This window comes from Argentina silus (genome assembly GCF_951799395.1).
Source record: "Argentina silus genome assembly, chromosome: 18".
In the NCBI taxonomy this organism is placed as follows: domain Eukaryota; kingdom Metazoa; phylum Chordata; class Actinopteri; order Argentiniformes; family Argentinidae; genus Argentina; species Argentina silus.
Window position 1 is genome coordinate 6,285,828 of NC_139672.1, and position 14,094 is coordinate 6,299,921.

Genomic DNA, 14,094 nt, shown 5'->3' on the forward strand with positions numbered 1-14,094 from the left:
GACAACACTCTGTGCGTAAGTGGTATCTTTACCTTGTATCTCAGTGTTGCCTTTTCCTATCTTTAAACACATGGTAACCTGAGGACTTGATTCAGTCAGGATAGCTAGTAATTAATTACAGACACATTGTTATGTTCTCCGCTGTTGAGCGGTTTTACAAATGTGATCCTCTTTAACATGTCGTTGGCGTGGGTGGGGGGGATATCTCATTTTCCCAGGAGGTCTTGACCTTGTCCAGTTTTTGTGTGTGAGGGGGTGTGGCCGTAATTGGATTGGATTAATGGCTTGTTTCTTATGGTGTGATGGGTCTAGGGTACAGAAAGGGGTATGCGGTACAGAAAAAAGCAGGGCACACAATGGTCGGACAGTGCTCTGTTGATCTATAGTAGTAGTTCTCTGTTCTCGCTGTAGACACATAGAAGAGAAGGCATGACCATAATGATAAAATAAAATTCATTTGCATAGGGAAAAAGTGAGTCTTGGGTAAGTGTTCAATGAGATTTTGACTTATCTTATCTACTCTTGGTCCCTCTGTGTCTGTGGCACATTCTTGGACTGGTCTAACGACCCCAATACCATTAGGCCTAGGCCATGTCTTGTATCACTACCCTGCTTCCAATTCAGTTCAAGCCACAGTTTGTATCATTCCCTGCTCTGCTGCTCTGTATGATGGGTAGCATGTGTCAGCTGTTTCATCCAGAGGAAAAACAACCAGAAAGCAGCAGGGTTCCATGTGGCTGAAGAAAACCCAGCACAGCAGGAACAGGGAGGGAGACAGGGAGGGAAGGAACATGCCAGCTCTGGTGTTATTCTTTTCATATTTCGACAGGTCTGTCACTGGAGTATGGTGTGAAACCTGCTTTTTTTGTCTGAAAGACAGGCTTAGTTCTCCAAGGCTATCTAGCGAGCCCACGTTACAGTTTAAAGTGAGACGTTTTGCTTCAGCGTTCTCTTCTCAGCTCAGCTCCTCTTCATGTAGTGCAGACTTTTGAGACGCATTTTTGTGTTGGTGCTTATTTTTCCTCCTAAAGACTCCCTGCAGTCTATAGCTGGGTCTCTACACACACACTCAGCATGTCGGCCTGACAGAGGGCCACAGGGGAACCGTATCGGTGACTGTAAGCTATGCTTGAGTCAACCCGACCTACCACAGTCATGGTGACACCCACAGAGCTACACCCAAAGGTTCCAGAGGTCAGATTATGGTGTAGATTTACATTTCTTGTCCATATGTAATTAACCCCCCCTCGGTTCTAGCTCTGGACAATACTGTTCCATGTTGTGGCTGGGTGTATTCAACTCCAAGGAGGATTGTCACGGAAAAGCAACCTACTGAAATAATCTGGCTTGAGTTGTGACTGGTCAGATGACCTTCTGTTCTCGTTCCCTCCTCGTTCCCTCCCTCCCAAGATGGTCTCTGTCTTGTCACACGTCCCACAAGCACACACTGTTGACCCTTGCCCTCTACCCTCTACCCCTTTCTTTCCTCGTTCACGCCGGAGGACCTCTGTTGATCCTCTCATTCATTCACGGCTATCTCCCGAGAGATTTATCAAGATGACGAATACTTTAGCCGCAAATAACTTTGCCTTTTCTTTCAGCAGTTTTGTTCTGCAGCTGCATTAAACTGAATTTTAACTTTGCATGACATTACTTTTCATTAAAAGTGTTGCTGTTTGTGTTATTAGATATTAGGTCTGATTTGTTTTTCCAAGGCACCTTTCGAGGAACATTTATTGTATTATTTTTAACTACCGTAACAACATTTATCTGTATTGCTTCGGAAAATGCATATATGATTTTGATGGGGGTGAAAAGAGAGTGATTTGAACGGGATGAAAAAAGAATCCTCCACACAGTTGAGCTGCTCTCCCCTTCCCTTCCCCCCTTCTCCTGCATACTCTGCATTCCTTTAGAACAAATGTTCACTTGTAGCTATAGCGCCTTCAATTGACTTATTGTCGGTGTGAGGCTCGTTGACAAAAAAACGCTCAGAGGCTATTGTTTGTTCGTCATTATGTTTCACCTTTGATTTTATATGTCTTTACCTGTCTGATTCAATGTTATTTAATTGTTTTAGTTTTTCGGAAAATGGGTGCAGAGTCTGCTTACAACCCCCCTAGAGGGAATATCTCAAGCCAAAAGAGGAGGGAGGACAGTGTAGCAGACTTTTCCCTCAGGATGTGCCTTGGCGCAAACTTTCACAGCTATTCAGGCAAAACCACTGAATCAAGATAAAGAATTTATTTTTTATTTTTTTTGGGATACATTATTAAAAACTTAAACTATTTAACTGAAGTATTTTGACTGCTGCTTTTTACATTTTTTAGTGGTGGATTTTGCTATCTGTCTTACTGTGCTGCAGTGGGACCATGATTACCACAGCTGTGCCTAATGTTATCATTCCAGGCTTTTTAACCAGGGCGCATAACAACATAACTCAGTTTCATCCCCAAAATTGTCTTTCTTCACCACAATTCATAGAAATGGGCAACATGCCTGGTCTAAAGATATTATGTGGGTTCTTTTTGCTTATCAAGCCAAAGCTAAGGGAATGTGTCAGGATGCATAAGTCAATGTCAATGTTTCAGAGAGCTACCCGTTTAATGGCTTTGGTTCCATAGTTACTACAGTAGATAAAGATCAGTACACAGTCTTGCAGTCTCGTCCCTTTAGGGCTTCTCCTCCCCTGAAAGTCCCTGCTGGATTTGCTTCCTAATTTCAGGTAGAAAAGGAGAACAAAAGTGTTCCCCACCAATGCTTTTACAGTTACACTCCAGGGTTATGCAAACATCTTGCAACAAATTTGTAGAGCTTGTGGTCTGAAACTTGTTTGCTCAATTTGTATTGTTGAGTTTGTTTAAACAAGCTAAAAGGGACAATATTTGCTCCCTTTGTGTGCTTTTTCTTTTTACAATGTAGGCATTGTAAAAATAATCAGAAAATGTCTCAAATTTGAGGAACATGTCTGGCTGACTCTTACATCCTCATTCCATTAGAGATGCCTGGGCTTTGTTCAGCAGCCGGTGTCATCATGACACTGTGATAAGATCTGGCTCTACTCCAGTTGAACTGCATTGTTCATTCTCTTACAGCACCACTGTTTGATCACAGGATGGCTTGAATTTTTTGACCCAGCTGTAAGGCTATGACAGATTTCTCTATTGGATCGGCTACTGAATCTACAGAAGGCTTGGGCAGAGGAACATTTGCAAAGTTGTCACAGACATCTCCAATTATTTGTTAGAAATTGTGTGTTGTTGATGTTGACTAACACAATGTTCTGACGTAGTAGGCTCTGTAAATGATTGTATCAGCGATCTGTTGCCTTAACTACCATGTCTTTGTAATGCAGTTTTATGTCAGAGCTGCCAGAACCTGTTTTCTTGATTTGGTCTCTATTAATTTGATAAGCGACATCTTCTATTTCATTTGCCAATACAGAGGCTGCTGCAGAGAAACTCCTTGTTAATTTCTTGGAAAAGGTGATGTTACAATCACCACCCAGCTGGAGATGCAGATGTGTTGCCCTATACCATTTGCTAGTACTGTGTCAAACCTGAAATATTGACATACCTCCGTAAGAAAGAAATCCCTTTTCACGTGTACAAGTGCTGGTGGCGTGTTCACCAAAGAGAGAGGCCTAGGCCTTGCTCATAATGGTTTAATGGTTTGCTGCTCTTAAGAGAAAGAAAGGAAAGATTTGTTGGGCTGTAACTTTCCCTGTGATGCTAAAGGATGTTTTTGTGCAAGCCTGTGGTCAGGGTGTGTTTCCTGGGGTGGGGATTTATGGTTATGGGCCATGGATCTTGGCTCAGGAGATTGGTCACGGCAAGGGGCGGATTGGCCTATGGAGCTTCGGCAAGGGGTGCTGTCCCTGGTGGCGATTGTGTTGGCCTGCTAAAATTTATAACCCGTGGATAAACATGCAGAAACAAGAGACAAGGCCCCTGAAAACGTAGCGTCACTACATGATCCAGATGTTTGTTTTTCTGGACGAACTCTGGATTTGCACAGAACTGACCTAACAGACATAATACAGCCTAGCAGTACTTGTTATTTGTCCGGCATGCTAATTTAACTATTTGTTCAACTCGTATAGCATGTTATAAGGTTAGGCTTAAAAATAATTCTTAAAATAATAATTTTAAATGCGATCTTTAATTACAACTTTGGTGTAATTCAAATTGTCACTTGACAAGTTACACCATTAACCCAGTGCTCTTTCTTTGTTCATTCAGTCGTGCTCACTTAGTGATTCACTCCTAAGATTCTTATCTTACAGGATGCCTGAGGCTGTTTAACTCATTTATGTAATGAGGCAGAAAGGCTTAAGTCAGACTGGGAAGATCTGCCAAACCTCAGAAAGAGCCATTAGTCACCTGGTCATGAGCAGGTAGATGTTTACGAAACGCCAGTTATTTACTGTCTGTGTGATGTCTAGAGGCATCTCTGTCTCCAAACATGAAAAAAACGAAACAAAAAGGCACCCCAGCAAAGCTCAATTTGTTTGTACAGGGAGGAAATGAATGTTTGGAGAGAAGGGATCCTGACCAAACAATTCCACCTGTTGCAGTTCAGGTTGCTGTGGTCAAGGCCCAATAGATCCACTACAGAGAGCATTCCATACATTTCACACATTATGTTGTTTGCCATCAATAGAAGGAATAGGCCTACCTAGAAGTTCTCCAGTTTTGATTCAAAACAGGAGTTTAAAACACGTTTACATTTACATTTTAACTGTGTAGTGTATGTTGGAGATGACCACAAATCTCATATGTCTCCAACGGTATGGAGTGGGTGATGACTGACTCTGCTTGGGGCCTGATGTGTCATTTCTCTGGAATGAGGTGGATGGATATGGGGCTTGATAGGAACAACATACCCCAAAATCATCTGTTGATGTGGGTCTGACTCCCAGAATCAGAATTCTTTTATTTGGCATATACAGGAAATTGACTTGGTGAGGTTGGTGCATGGGACATAAAAAACAACAATGTATATAAGCAAAATATTAACAAAAAATCTAAATGTTAACAAAATAGCAAAAAAAAAAGAAAGAAAAGTAGAACAATAAAACAATAAATTATGTAGGCTGTGCCAATGATCAGAAAGGAACAAAAGGGGTGCTGCTGGGGGCACAGGGGCTTTCAGAAAAGCCCTGCCGCGATTTCTCAAGGAGTGTGTTGCCAGGCATGACTGATGAGTATTGTTTTGACGAACAGGGAGGCACGTTCAGACAGGCCATGTTGATTGCCTGTTGTTATCAGTGGGAAGTGCCAGGGGCCATTGGCAAGCAATCTGAAGTCTTTACCTGACATACAAAGAGCTTAAACAAGACAATGAGCTCTCCCAGTGCCCATATGCTTATGGAATGAGATATGTTTTTTTTTTAATCTAGTCTCTGCCTTAACTCCCCTTTAAGATGCTTAATGATCCATGTTTGTGTAACACAAGGTATCATATAGGCTAGTAGTCTACCCACACACTAAACATGAAGACATTTTTGAAATTTTCCGAAAAAATGTATGTCAACAACTCTCATATGTTTTTTTTGTTGCATGCCTTTGTTTATGATTATGGTAAGCAGCTCCCTGGAGGAGAAGGGTTCGCTGAAAGCTTTGGCTTGATCTGAGGGGTAAAAAAACATGGAACAGACTGAGCGTGAAGTGTGGCTGGGAGGCTACCACATTTCACCCCCAACAGAAACACAAAGGGGTCCATAGTTGTGGCAGAGTCAGTAGGGGGTCTTCCATTAAACAATATGGTGTAGCCTAGCCCTTGCTTTATGTGAATTATCCACCACAAAACAATACCCCGGCACCCATCATCCAGAACAGATTTCCAGTGATCTTTTTGATTCCATTGTAGTGAGAATATAAATATACAACAGGGCCTAGACATTGCGTTATTCATGGTGGGATGACAATGACACAACCCAGATGGAAGACAATTCTTGTGCTCTAGTGAGCACATCACATGATGATGGTGGTGATTGGTGGAAATTTGGAAGTATTTGGCTGTTCCTATTTCTTATCAGCTTATTATCGTTCCTGATATCATGCAATTAAATATTAACCACCATAAATGCACCAAATCATAATTGCGCTAGACCTTTATTGCCTTTTTTTCAATAGGCTCATGATCAGTAATGTCCTCACATTCTCTCCAGTCATCTCCTAACGATGGCCTAATTGAAATGTGTGCATTCAACTCCAATGGGAAATGAGAGAGATTCTGTCCCTTGTTAAAGCCTTGATTGGAATCCTTTATTCAAGTGTCACCAGTCACCATCCTCTGTTGTCCTTCAAAAACAGATCTTGTCCATCATTAGATGCTGTTATATGCTGGCTAATTGCTAACCCACGCTCCTTGTCGATATGAACGGGTTCAAACACACAGCTGACCACAAATGAATAGGAAGGATGAAAGCAAGGGTTGGTATTTAACGAAGGCCCATTGTCAGCTTTCTTAAGGAGGGCAACTTCAAAGTGTGAGTGGCAGAGTCAGGGACCTTTTGCTCAGGGAAGCCCTCAAGATGTACCCCCCCCCCGCTCCAGGTGCCCTGTAATCCTGGGTGTGGCTGGGGTCAAAGGTAGGGCTGCTCCTATTTTTTGGGGTTTAATTGAAGGGTGTTTCACCACCGTCATAGCTGTGCTGGACTTTAGTGCCATGCTACTTAAATGCTGAGCCCTTAGGATAGACATTTATAGTGCCACCCATTTTTGCACAATTTGTTCAGTTTATGTAAGGTCTATATTTGGCATAGTGCAACACATTAAGGCTCAGCCTAGATGATGTCTTACAGTAAATTAACTGTTATTCCCATAGTGACGGTGGTTGTGGTTGTGAAAAAGAGAGATGGGGGAATGAGAGTGGTAAAGTGTGGGTTGAATTTGGCACGAATAGCACACACACACACACACACACACACACACACACACACACACACACACACACACACCATTTTCTTCTACTCTCTCTGCCACTGCTCCTTGATGTCTTTCCTCAGTTTGTCCAGTTCATTCTTGCGGGCAAGTAGAGGCTGAAAGACAGAGGCCAGAGCAGATAACAACTAGAATTGCATGTATACAGCAATTCAACACATGAACGGGTACTACAATTGTGGCTCTTGTGTACAAGTTGTAGATGGCGTTATAGATAGTTATAGAAGGCCTACAATAGTAATTGCTTTGTAATTACATAGTAATTGAGTTTAGAGGTTTGTGTCATTACACAAGTGAAATAAGGACTGTTAAATGTTGCTTGTTTTTCTGCATAGGAAGACATTGCTTTACAGTATGTGTCATATCTGGCACGCACTGTTTTTGTTCTTGTTCTTGTAAAGTGGAACGGAGCAGTTGCATCACAAATAAGCCTTGCAGCGTCTCTCAACCACAACTGTTTTTATTTCCTCCAACTGCTTGCACAACCCTCAAGATAGAGATGACAGATGTCTGCATTTATCAACAAACCGCATGATTTGTGTCTCAAATCTGGTCAGTCAATACCAAAGTAATGCCATGCATTCACTTTGTAATGGGTGACTGATGGGTCAAAATGTATCACATCATCATTTTGATTGAACTCTCAGATCAGTGAACATGTATAATGGTGGTTGAATTCCTTACTCTTGAGTGTAGCACCTTTTGCTGCTCTTATCAAGAACATGAATAATCTCCTTTCTAGATTATGTCACATTCTTATGACAATGTTACATCTTAGTTTTACGCGCCCCTCTGCTTTTTCTCATCTCTTTCAGAGAACCAGGATGGCCTCCACCAGCTGGTCCAAGAGAGGTTGGGGGAGCTGTTGCGTGTTCTGAAGGCTGTCATCGGCAAACACCAGACCCTGAACTCTGTAGACATCCTCGGAGCCGCCGGCACGGTCATTGCTAAGGTCAAAGGTCAGCATCACACACACATTTGATCTACAATTGATTCTTCATAAAAGGTGTAGTTTTGACTAGGTTTCTTATGTATATATAGACCCATGGTCTGTTAGAGTTGGCACCTGGTATTATTTCTGAAAGAGGTCTGTGGAAAATGATTATTGTGGCAAGGCAAGGCAAGGCAAGTTTATTTATATAGCACATTTCATACACAGAGGCAATTCAAAGTGCTTTACATAAAATAGATAAAAAGGAAAGAGTATAATTTTTTTTTTTTTTAAAAGCATAAAAGACATAAAGAAAAATATAAAAGTCACTGTGCATTTTAGAGTCAGAGTGCAATTATTAGCAGCAATTTAGTTTTCTTTACCTTAGAATACCTGTTCCCCAGGTGATTGGGACTCTAACCCAAATCCTTATTTGGGACTTTTATTTGGCCAAATTTTTATTTGGGATTGTAACACAAATTTTATTTGGGACTCTAACCCAAATACCTTAGTTAACTTAGGCAATTTAAGGCAAAGGCGAACATAAAGGTTTTTAGCCCATTTTTTTAAAAGTAGCCAGAGTTGGGGCTGATCTAAGATCTTCCGGAAGTTTATTCCAGTTATGTGTAGCATAATAACTGAATGCTGCTTCACCATGTTTTGTTTTAATCCTAGGAACAGTTAGCAGACCCGGTCCCTGATAACCTAAGAAGTCTAGAGGGTTCATAGTGTGGAAGCAAGTCAGCGATGTATTTTAGCCCTAAACCAAGTGATTCATAGACAAGTAATAGTATTTTGAAGTCAATTGTATAACACATTGGTAGCCAATGCAGAGACCTGAGAACTGGTGTAATATGTTCAGCTTTCTTAGTCCTTGTTAGAACTCTAGCAGCAGCATTCTGAATGAGCTGTAAACTCATTGTGGTTTAACAAAGGAATACTTTCTCCTGAATGAATACAAACCAAAGGAATCTCAACGCGCAAGTTCATCTGCCAGAAATGTGATCCGCTGTGGGGGTAAATCTTCACTTGGCTTGCGCACAAGAATTTCCAGAGTGTACATGGCTGCAATTTGCATTCCTTATTTCACCTTTGTGCGACAGGCAAACGCGTCACCAGCTTCATTCTCTTCCTATTGTGAATGAGAAGTGTGGACTGTCTGGCAGTACACCTGCCTATCTCATCATCTGAACAACCTTCTAACCCTGTAACATTCTGTAACACTATGCAAACTGTGGCCTATCTCCCTCATGTCTGTGTTGTGAGAGGCACTTGAAGAATGCTTAGAATGCAAAAAGGAGACAAAGAAGATTCATTGAATCACCAAGAAGAATCAGGTCAATGCATACCTTTCCGATATATTCTTTGGACACTTGACAAAGCATATGAATTAGCAAGGCATATGAATTAGCAGCGATTGCCAATATTTTACAAGACAAGTGATCAACTTTTCTGTTCTATCCACTTTAAACCAGCAAACAATTACATACAGTGACATTCCTCTCCACTAGGGGGTGAGTTCTCACCACTCTCTTCTACAATGCTTGGATGGACGTCAGGCCCTGGGGTAACATGATACTGACAGAATCAAAGTGCCAGAGAGTTGAAGAAAAAGAGAGGGTGAGAGAGGTATGAATCGGTGAAAAGCTGGAGATGAGGATTCAAAGGCTTAATGATAGCAGGCCTTGTGCACGTCAGTGGTTTCAGAGCGTGTTTTCCATCATTCATGATCCTGTTAACTCAGCCTTTGAAGGTGGAGTCTGACACCTGTGGGCCTTGGATGGCTTCCAGGAATAACAGGACGAAAAAAAGTCCTCAGAACATGTGACCAACCTGTTTCAAATGTTACTTGCATTTGATCTACTCTATTCCAACCATTAACGTAGATCTAGGAGTTTAAACTATAGACATGTTTATACAAACTTCACACAGAAGACAACATCCATACTGAGAGATCAGCTCAAAGAGATCCATTTAATACGCAAGATCCTGAAGCCAAAATCTATTGTTGTGTTGTCCATATTCCGTCTTCCCTGGTCTCTTTAGATCTGAGCTTCTCAGACTGTCACAAGCTCAAATCAGGTTTTTTTGTCCTGGTCACGTTCCATGAACGATTTTCTCCCCCATTGGATTCTCCAGGGCAGTGCAATGAAAGTGTCAACTTTCTCAAGTTATTGAAATTCTTTCCTCCCCCGCCTCCTTTTTCTGGAGGAGATGCTGGCATCTGTCAGGAGTGTATTTATTTACTGCAATCAATCTGCTCCCAGTCCTCTCTCTCTCTCTCTCTTAGGGACCCTTTTCTGTGCCTATTCTGCCTGTCTTTGTTCACTTGCTAGGCAAAGAAAAACACTACTTTGTCATCACTGGATACCGAGCTGTCATATATGAGTGAGCCCAGAAATGGCCGATCACATACCTCTGTCAAGGAAAATAAGACATATGGTAAAGTCAAAACAGACTGACAGCCCAAGTGTCTCAAATACTTTAACTCATCAAAGCACTCCTCATAGGCACATTGTTCCAGATAGGGTTCTCTCAGTGTGAAAACAATGCCTCCTCCTGCGCTTGAATGATGCAGTTCCCACATTTGGGTTGCAATTGGGGGCAGTGGTGGGATCATTGTTGTGGGACCGCAGGATGTCCTGAGGAAGAAGTCAGCGCTCCTGCACAGGGGTCTTAGAGCAGACTGCTAGCTCGCTATTCAGGGGTAGGGAGCCTTGCTGCAGGGAAGCTCGCACCTCCATCTCTCCTCTTCTACTCTTGGCCTCCTCTGGGGTTGTCCTGAAACTTGGGGTTTCCCTCCTCTTCTCAAGGTGCCAGTTGTGCTTGGCTCTGCTTTGGCAAAAGGACTGAACTCAGACACGCGTCAGAACACTGACGTTGAAGCACTGCATTAGGCAAAAGTGGAAGTATCAAGAAAATGTTTTCAGAGGGCGGGAAGGGGAAAGGCTGAAGACAATTGCAACACTTTCAGTTTGGCTCAGGCACAACAGCCGTTTTGGGTGTCTAGGAGCAGAGTTACTAAACAAAGACGGCAGGTGACAAAGTGAAAGGGTAAGTTTTGTGGTGGCTGTTTTGTCTGCGATGTCGAAGAGCTCACACTGTGTCAGTGTTTTCTGTGGCGGGGACAACAGGAAGCTCTCTGCGATTTCTCTGCTTGTTTCTTGGGTTCCTCGGACTGCCTTCTGCAAATGTCCTCTTGCTGACTAAACTAGCCTATTTCCTGTGCAAAAAAAGCAACATGTGCGCTCTCTTCGTGAAGAATTGCTGAAACTCGACGACTAATTTTCAGACCACTCAAAGGAACATAAACCTGTAGCCTCGCTAAGCTCAGTTGAGTCAGTGACTTTAATGGAAGATTATTGAACATAATAATTGGAAACCTTTTTTTATTACATTGTGTCACTCACAGCCACAGGAGGACTTTTATTTTGTAGCGTTCTCTAAATCTTTTGCTCTTGAAGATGAAACCCATTTTTGTACCAGAAAAGAAAAAAAAGAATGATGTTGCTGTCAGTATTTCTCACTTATTTTCATTGTAAATGTTGTCTGTTGTTGTTGTGGTCATTTTAGTGATAGTGAAAGGCCTTTTAAGAGGGCCTTTACAAGTGTTGTCATACTGACTATTAGATTTTTCTATGTATCAGTTATAGGGAGGTTAACTGTCAGATACCTCAGATTTCCTCAAAATGCCAGTTATTACCGTAATATCTGAAAATAGGAAGTAGTGGCATAACTTGAAAGTAGGATACATATCATGAATGGATGAAGACAGTTATATCAATTAGCCCCATCAATGGAATCATATGTTCATCTGATATCACAGCTGTTAGTTTGTTATGATAGTGTTGTTTATGTTGGCATGTTAACTACAGTGCATAGAGCTACATTGTTCAGCTTTATGAATAGTTTTCATAACTGCTTTTGCTGAATGTTGGCTGTTATTGAATGTGATTGTGTTTTGTTTGAACTTCTCATGTGGTTTTATCACTTTCAACAGGCGTTAACTTCAAGGAAGTGAACCAAGAAAACAAAAACGCTATATTTGGCGAGATATACGCATCCATTGACACTTTGGCATTCACATTTGGCAATGTGTGAGTACAATGTTTGTTTACCTTTCATAATTGGCTTTTAGTACTTGTCCAACAGCCAATAATTGTGGGCTAGCTGTGCACATTACTAACGTTCTTGCTTATAATGCCTCTTTACTTAGACTAAATCTGTAAATGATTAATGCATTTCTACACAAATTAACTTACTGTATACTAACTTGTTTTCATTAGTTCATGTTTAATTTTCAATGTTCAAATGTTCTTATGTAAAATATCACACCTCATTTAAATTTGACACGCCACATGATATACAGTAATCTATCTTCAAATCCTTCAAGTGCCTTTAGAAAGTTTACACCCCCTTTCAAAATGTTCCCCTTTTTTTGCCCAAGAGCCTAGATTACATTTAATTAGGATAATTTAGAATACATTTAATTAGGATTTTTTCCCACTGATCTACACAGCATACTGGACACTTTCAAAGTGAAACATGACAAAACCAATAATAAATAATTAATTAAAAATGAAAAACAGAAAATACCTTTTTGCAAAAGTCTACACCCCCTTGCTGTGGCTCTCCTGATATGAGCTCAAATGTAAACATGTCTATAAATTACTCAGTACGTTAAATTGAGGGTACCTGATTTTAATAGGAATCAATTACACAGTGTAAGGCTGTCACTACCAACTCAGCAAATATAATTTTTTTTCTCTTGATCCTGACAAACTCCTCTGCCGGTGACAAGTATACCCATGCCATGATGCAGCTACAACCATTCTTAAAATGAGACAAGGTGCAGAAACTGCGACGGGTGTGCTGGATTTGCACTTCCGTGACGGAATGCTTTGTAGTGAAACCAAAGAAACACATTACCAGCCACTTTTGTTTGCTGTAATTCCTTGTTACAGACACAATTATGGATTTGAAATAGATTGTTTTCCTTCAGGCCACTCAGTTATATAGACCAGGCTGTTAATACAATAAATAAATAAATAAATACATTTAAAAAAGTCCTTCTTCTAGCATTGTGACTGCCTATGGCCCCTGGTCCGAGCATTGATTACTTTATCTTATGATGACTGATGGATAGATGATTCACTTACTTAAACAAATGTATTTGTTGTAAGTCGCTTTGGATAAAGGCGTCTGCTAAATGACATGAATGTAAATGTAAATGTAAAAATGTAGAATGGCTGGCATGATGTTGTTCTATGGACTGTTCTTTTCCTACTCAGCCATTTAACTTTGTAGATGTTGTTTAAGTCTCCCCAGGCCTCAGGGTAGCATTCCTGAGCAGTTTTGTTCCTCTCCATTTGCTCAGTTTGTAGTGACAACCTGATCAAAAGAATGTGTAATCGATTCCTATTCAAATGAGGGACCCTGCAAAGACAATCTTATACATTAAAACAATGTCTAAACTATTATCATTGCACTCAATAGACTCAGTTCAAGTTATTGAGTAACTTGTTGTATCTAGATGTGTCAAGACTTTTTCCACTTAGCTTTGATGCTGACTGGCCTTCTTCTCCCTCAGAGTGTCTGACTTCCTTATGGGAGATGTGGACAGCGGACCAGGGTTGGGGTTCCCCCAGACCAGGAGAAGCAGGGTAAGCCAGCACTCACTTCAGTTGCTTTGAGCTTTCTGAAGGTCTCTGTTCTTCAAAGCACATCTTTAGAATATGAAAGGGTTCAAGGAATATCTATTTTAGAAAGCTTGTTTAAGAGGGTGGAATTGAAAAGGCCCAGTTCTCTGTTTGTGTAGTAAAAAACATATTTGATTTGGTCTCTTTATCACCTCTTTATCTTTGAGGCAAATCTTTGACCATATAATCCACTCTCTGTAATCTTGTTTATTTCCATGTTGGCTTTTGTTAGTGTCTGTAAAAATGTGTTTTCTTTTCCAGTCTTTTGAGAATCTCTCTGTGGATCCTGGAGGGTATGTTCCAGAGAAAAGTGACCTTGCGGGTGAGTTTACATTTCTCTCTTCTTTCATCTCCCATCCATGACTTTTGTTTCATAGCTTAATTTCCTTGAGGCTGAGTCCATCTTGTTCTTTTAAACAACTAAATTGAAACATCCATATTGGAATATCATGATTATATATACAAATCCTTTAAAGTTAAACAGTCTAGAGTAGCCCAGGGCAAGAGTGTCAGATTA

The 14,094-nt window shown here is 41.0% G+C and overlaps 1 protein-coding gene across 1 annotated transcript in view; it reads left to right on the forward strand.

Annotated features, from left to right (window-relative positions):
* The window catches only part of LOC310819140 (rho GTPase-activating protein 29-like), a 28,191-nt gene that overhangs the window by 2,197 nt on the left and 11,900 nt on the right, over nt 1–14,094 (forward strand). Inside the window, exons 3-6 of the mRNA XM_083690379.1 lie at nt 7,763–7,906; nt 11,879–11,975; nt 13,469–13,541; nt 13,839–13,899. Of these exons, the coding sequence (XP_083546505.1) occupies nt 7,763–7,906; nt 11,879–11,975; nt 13,469–13,541; nt 13,839–13,899 (375 nt within the window). The remainder of the gene's footprint in view (nt 1–7,762; nt 7,907–11,878; nt 11,976–13,468; nt 13,542–13,838; nt 13,900–14,094) is intronic.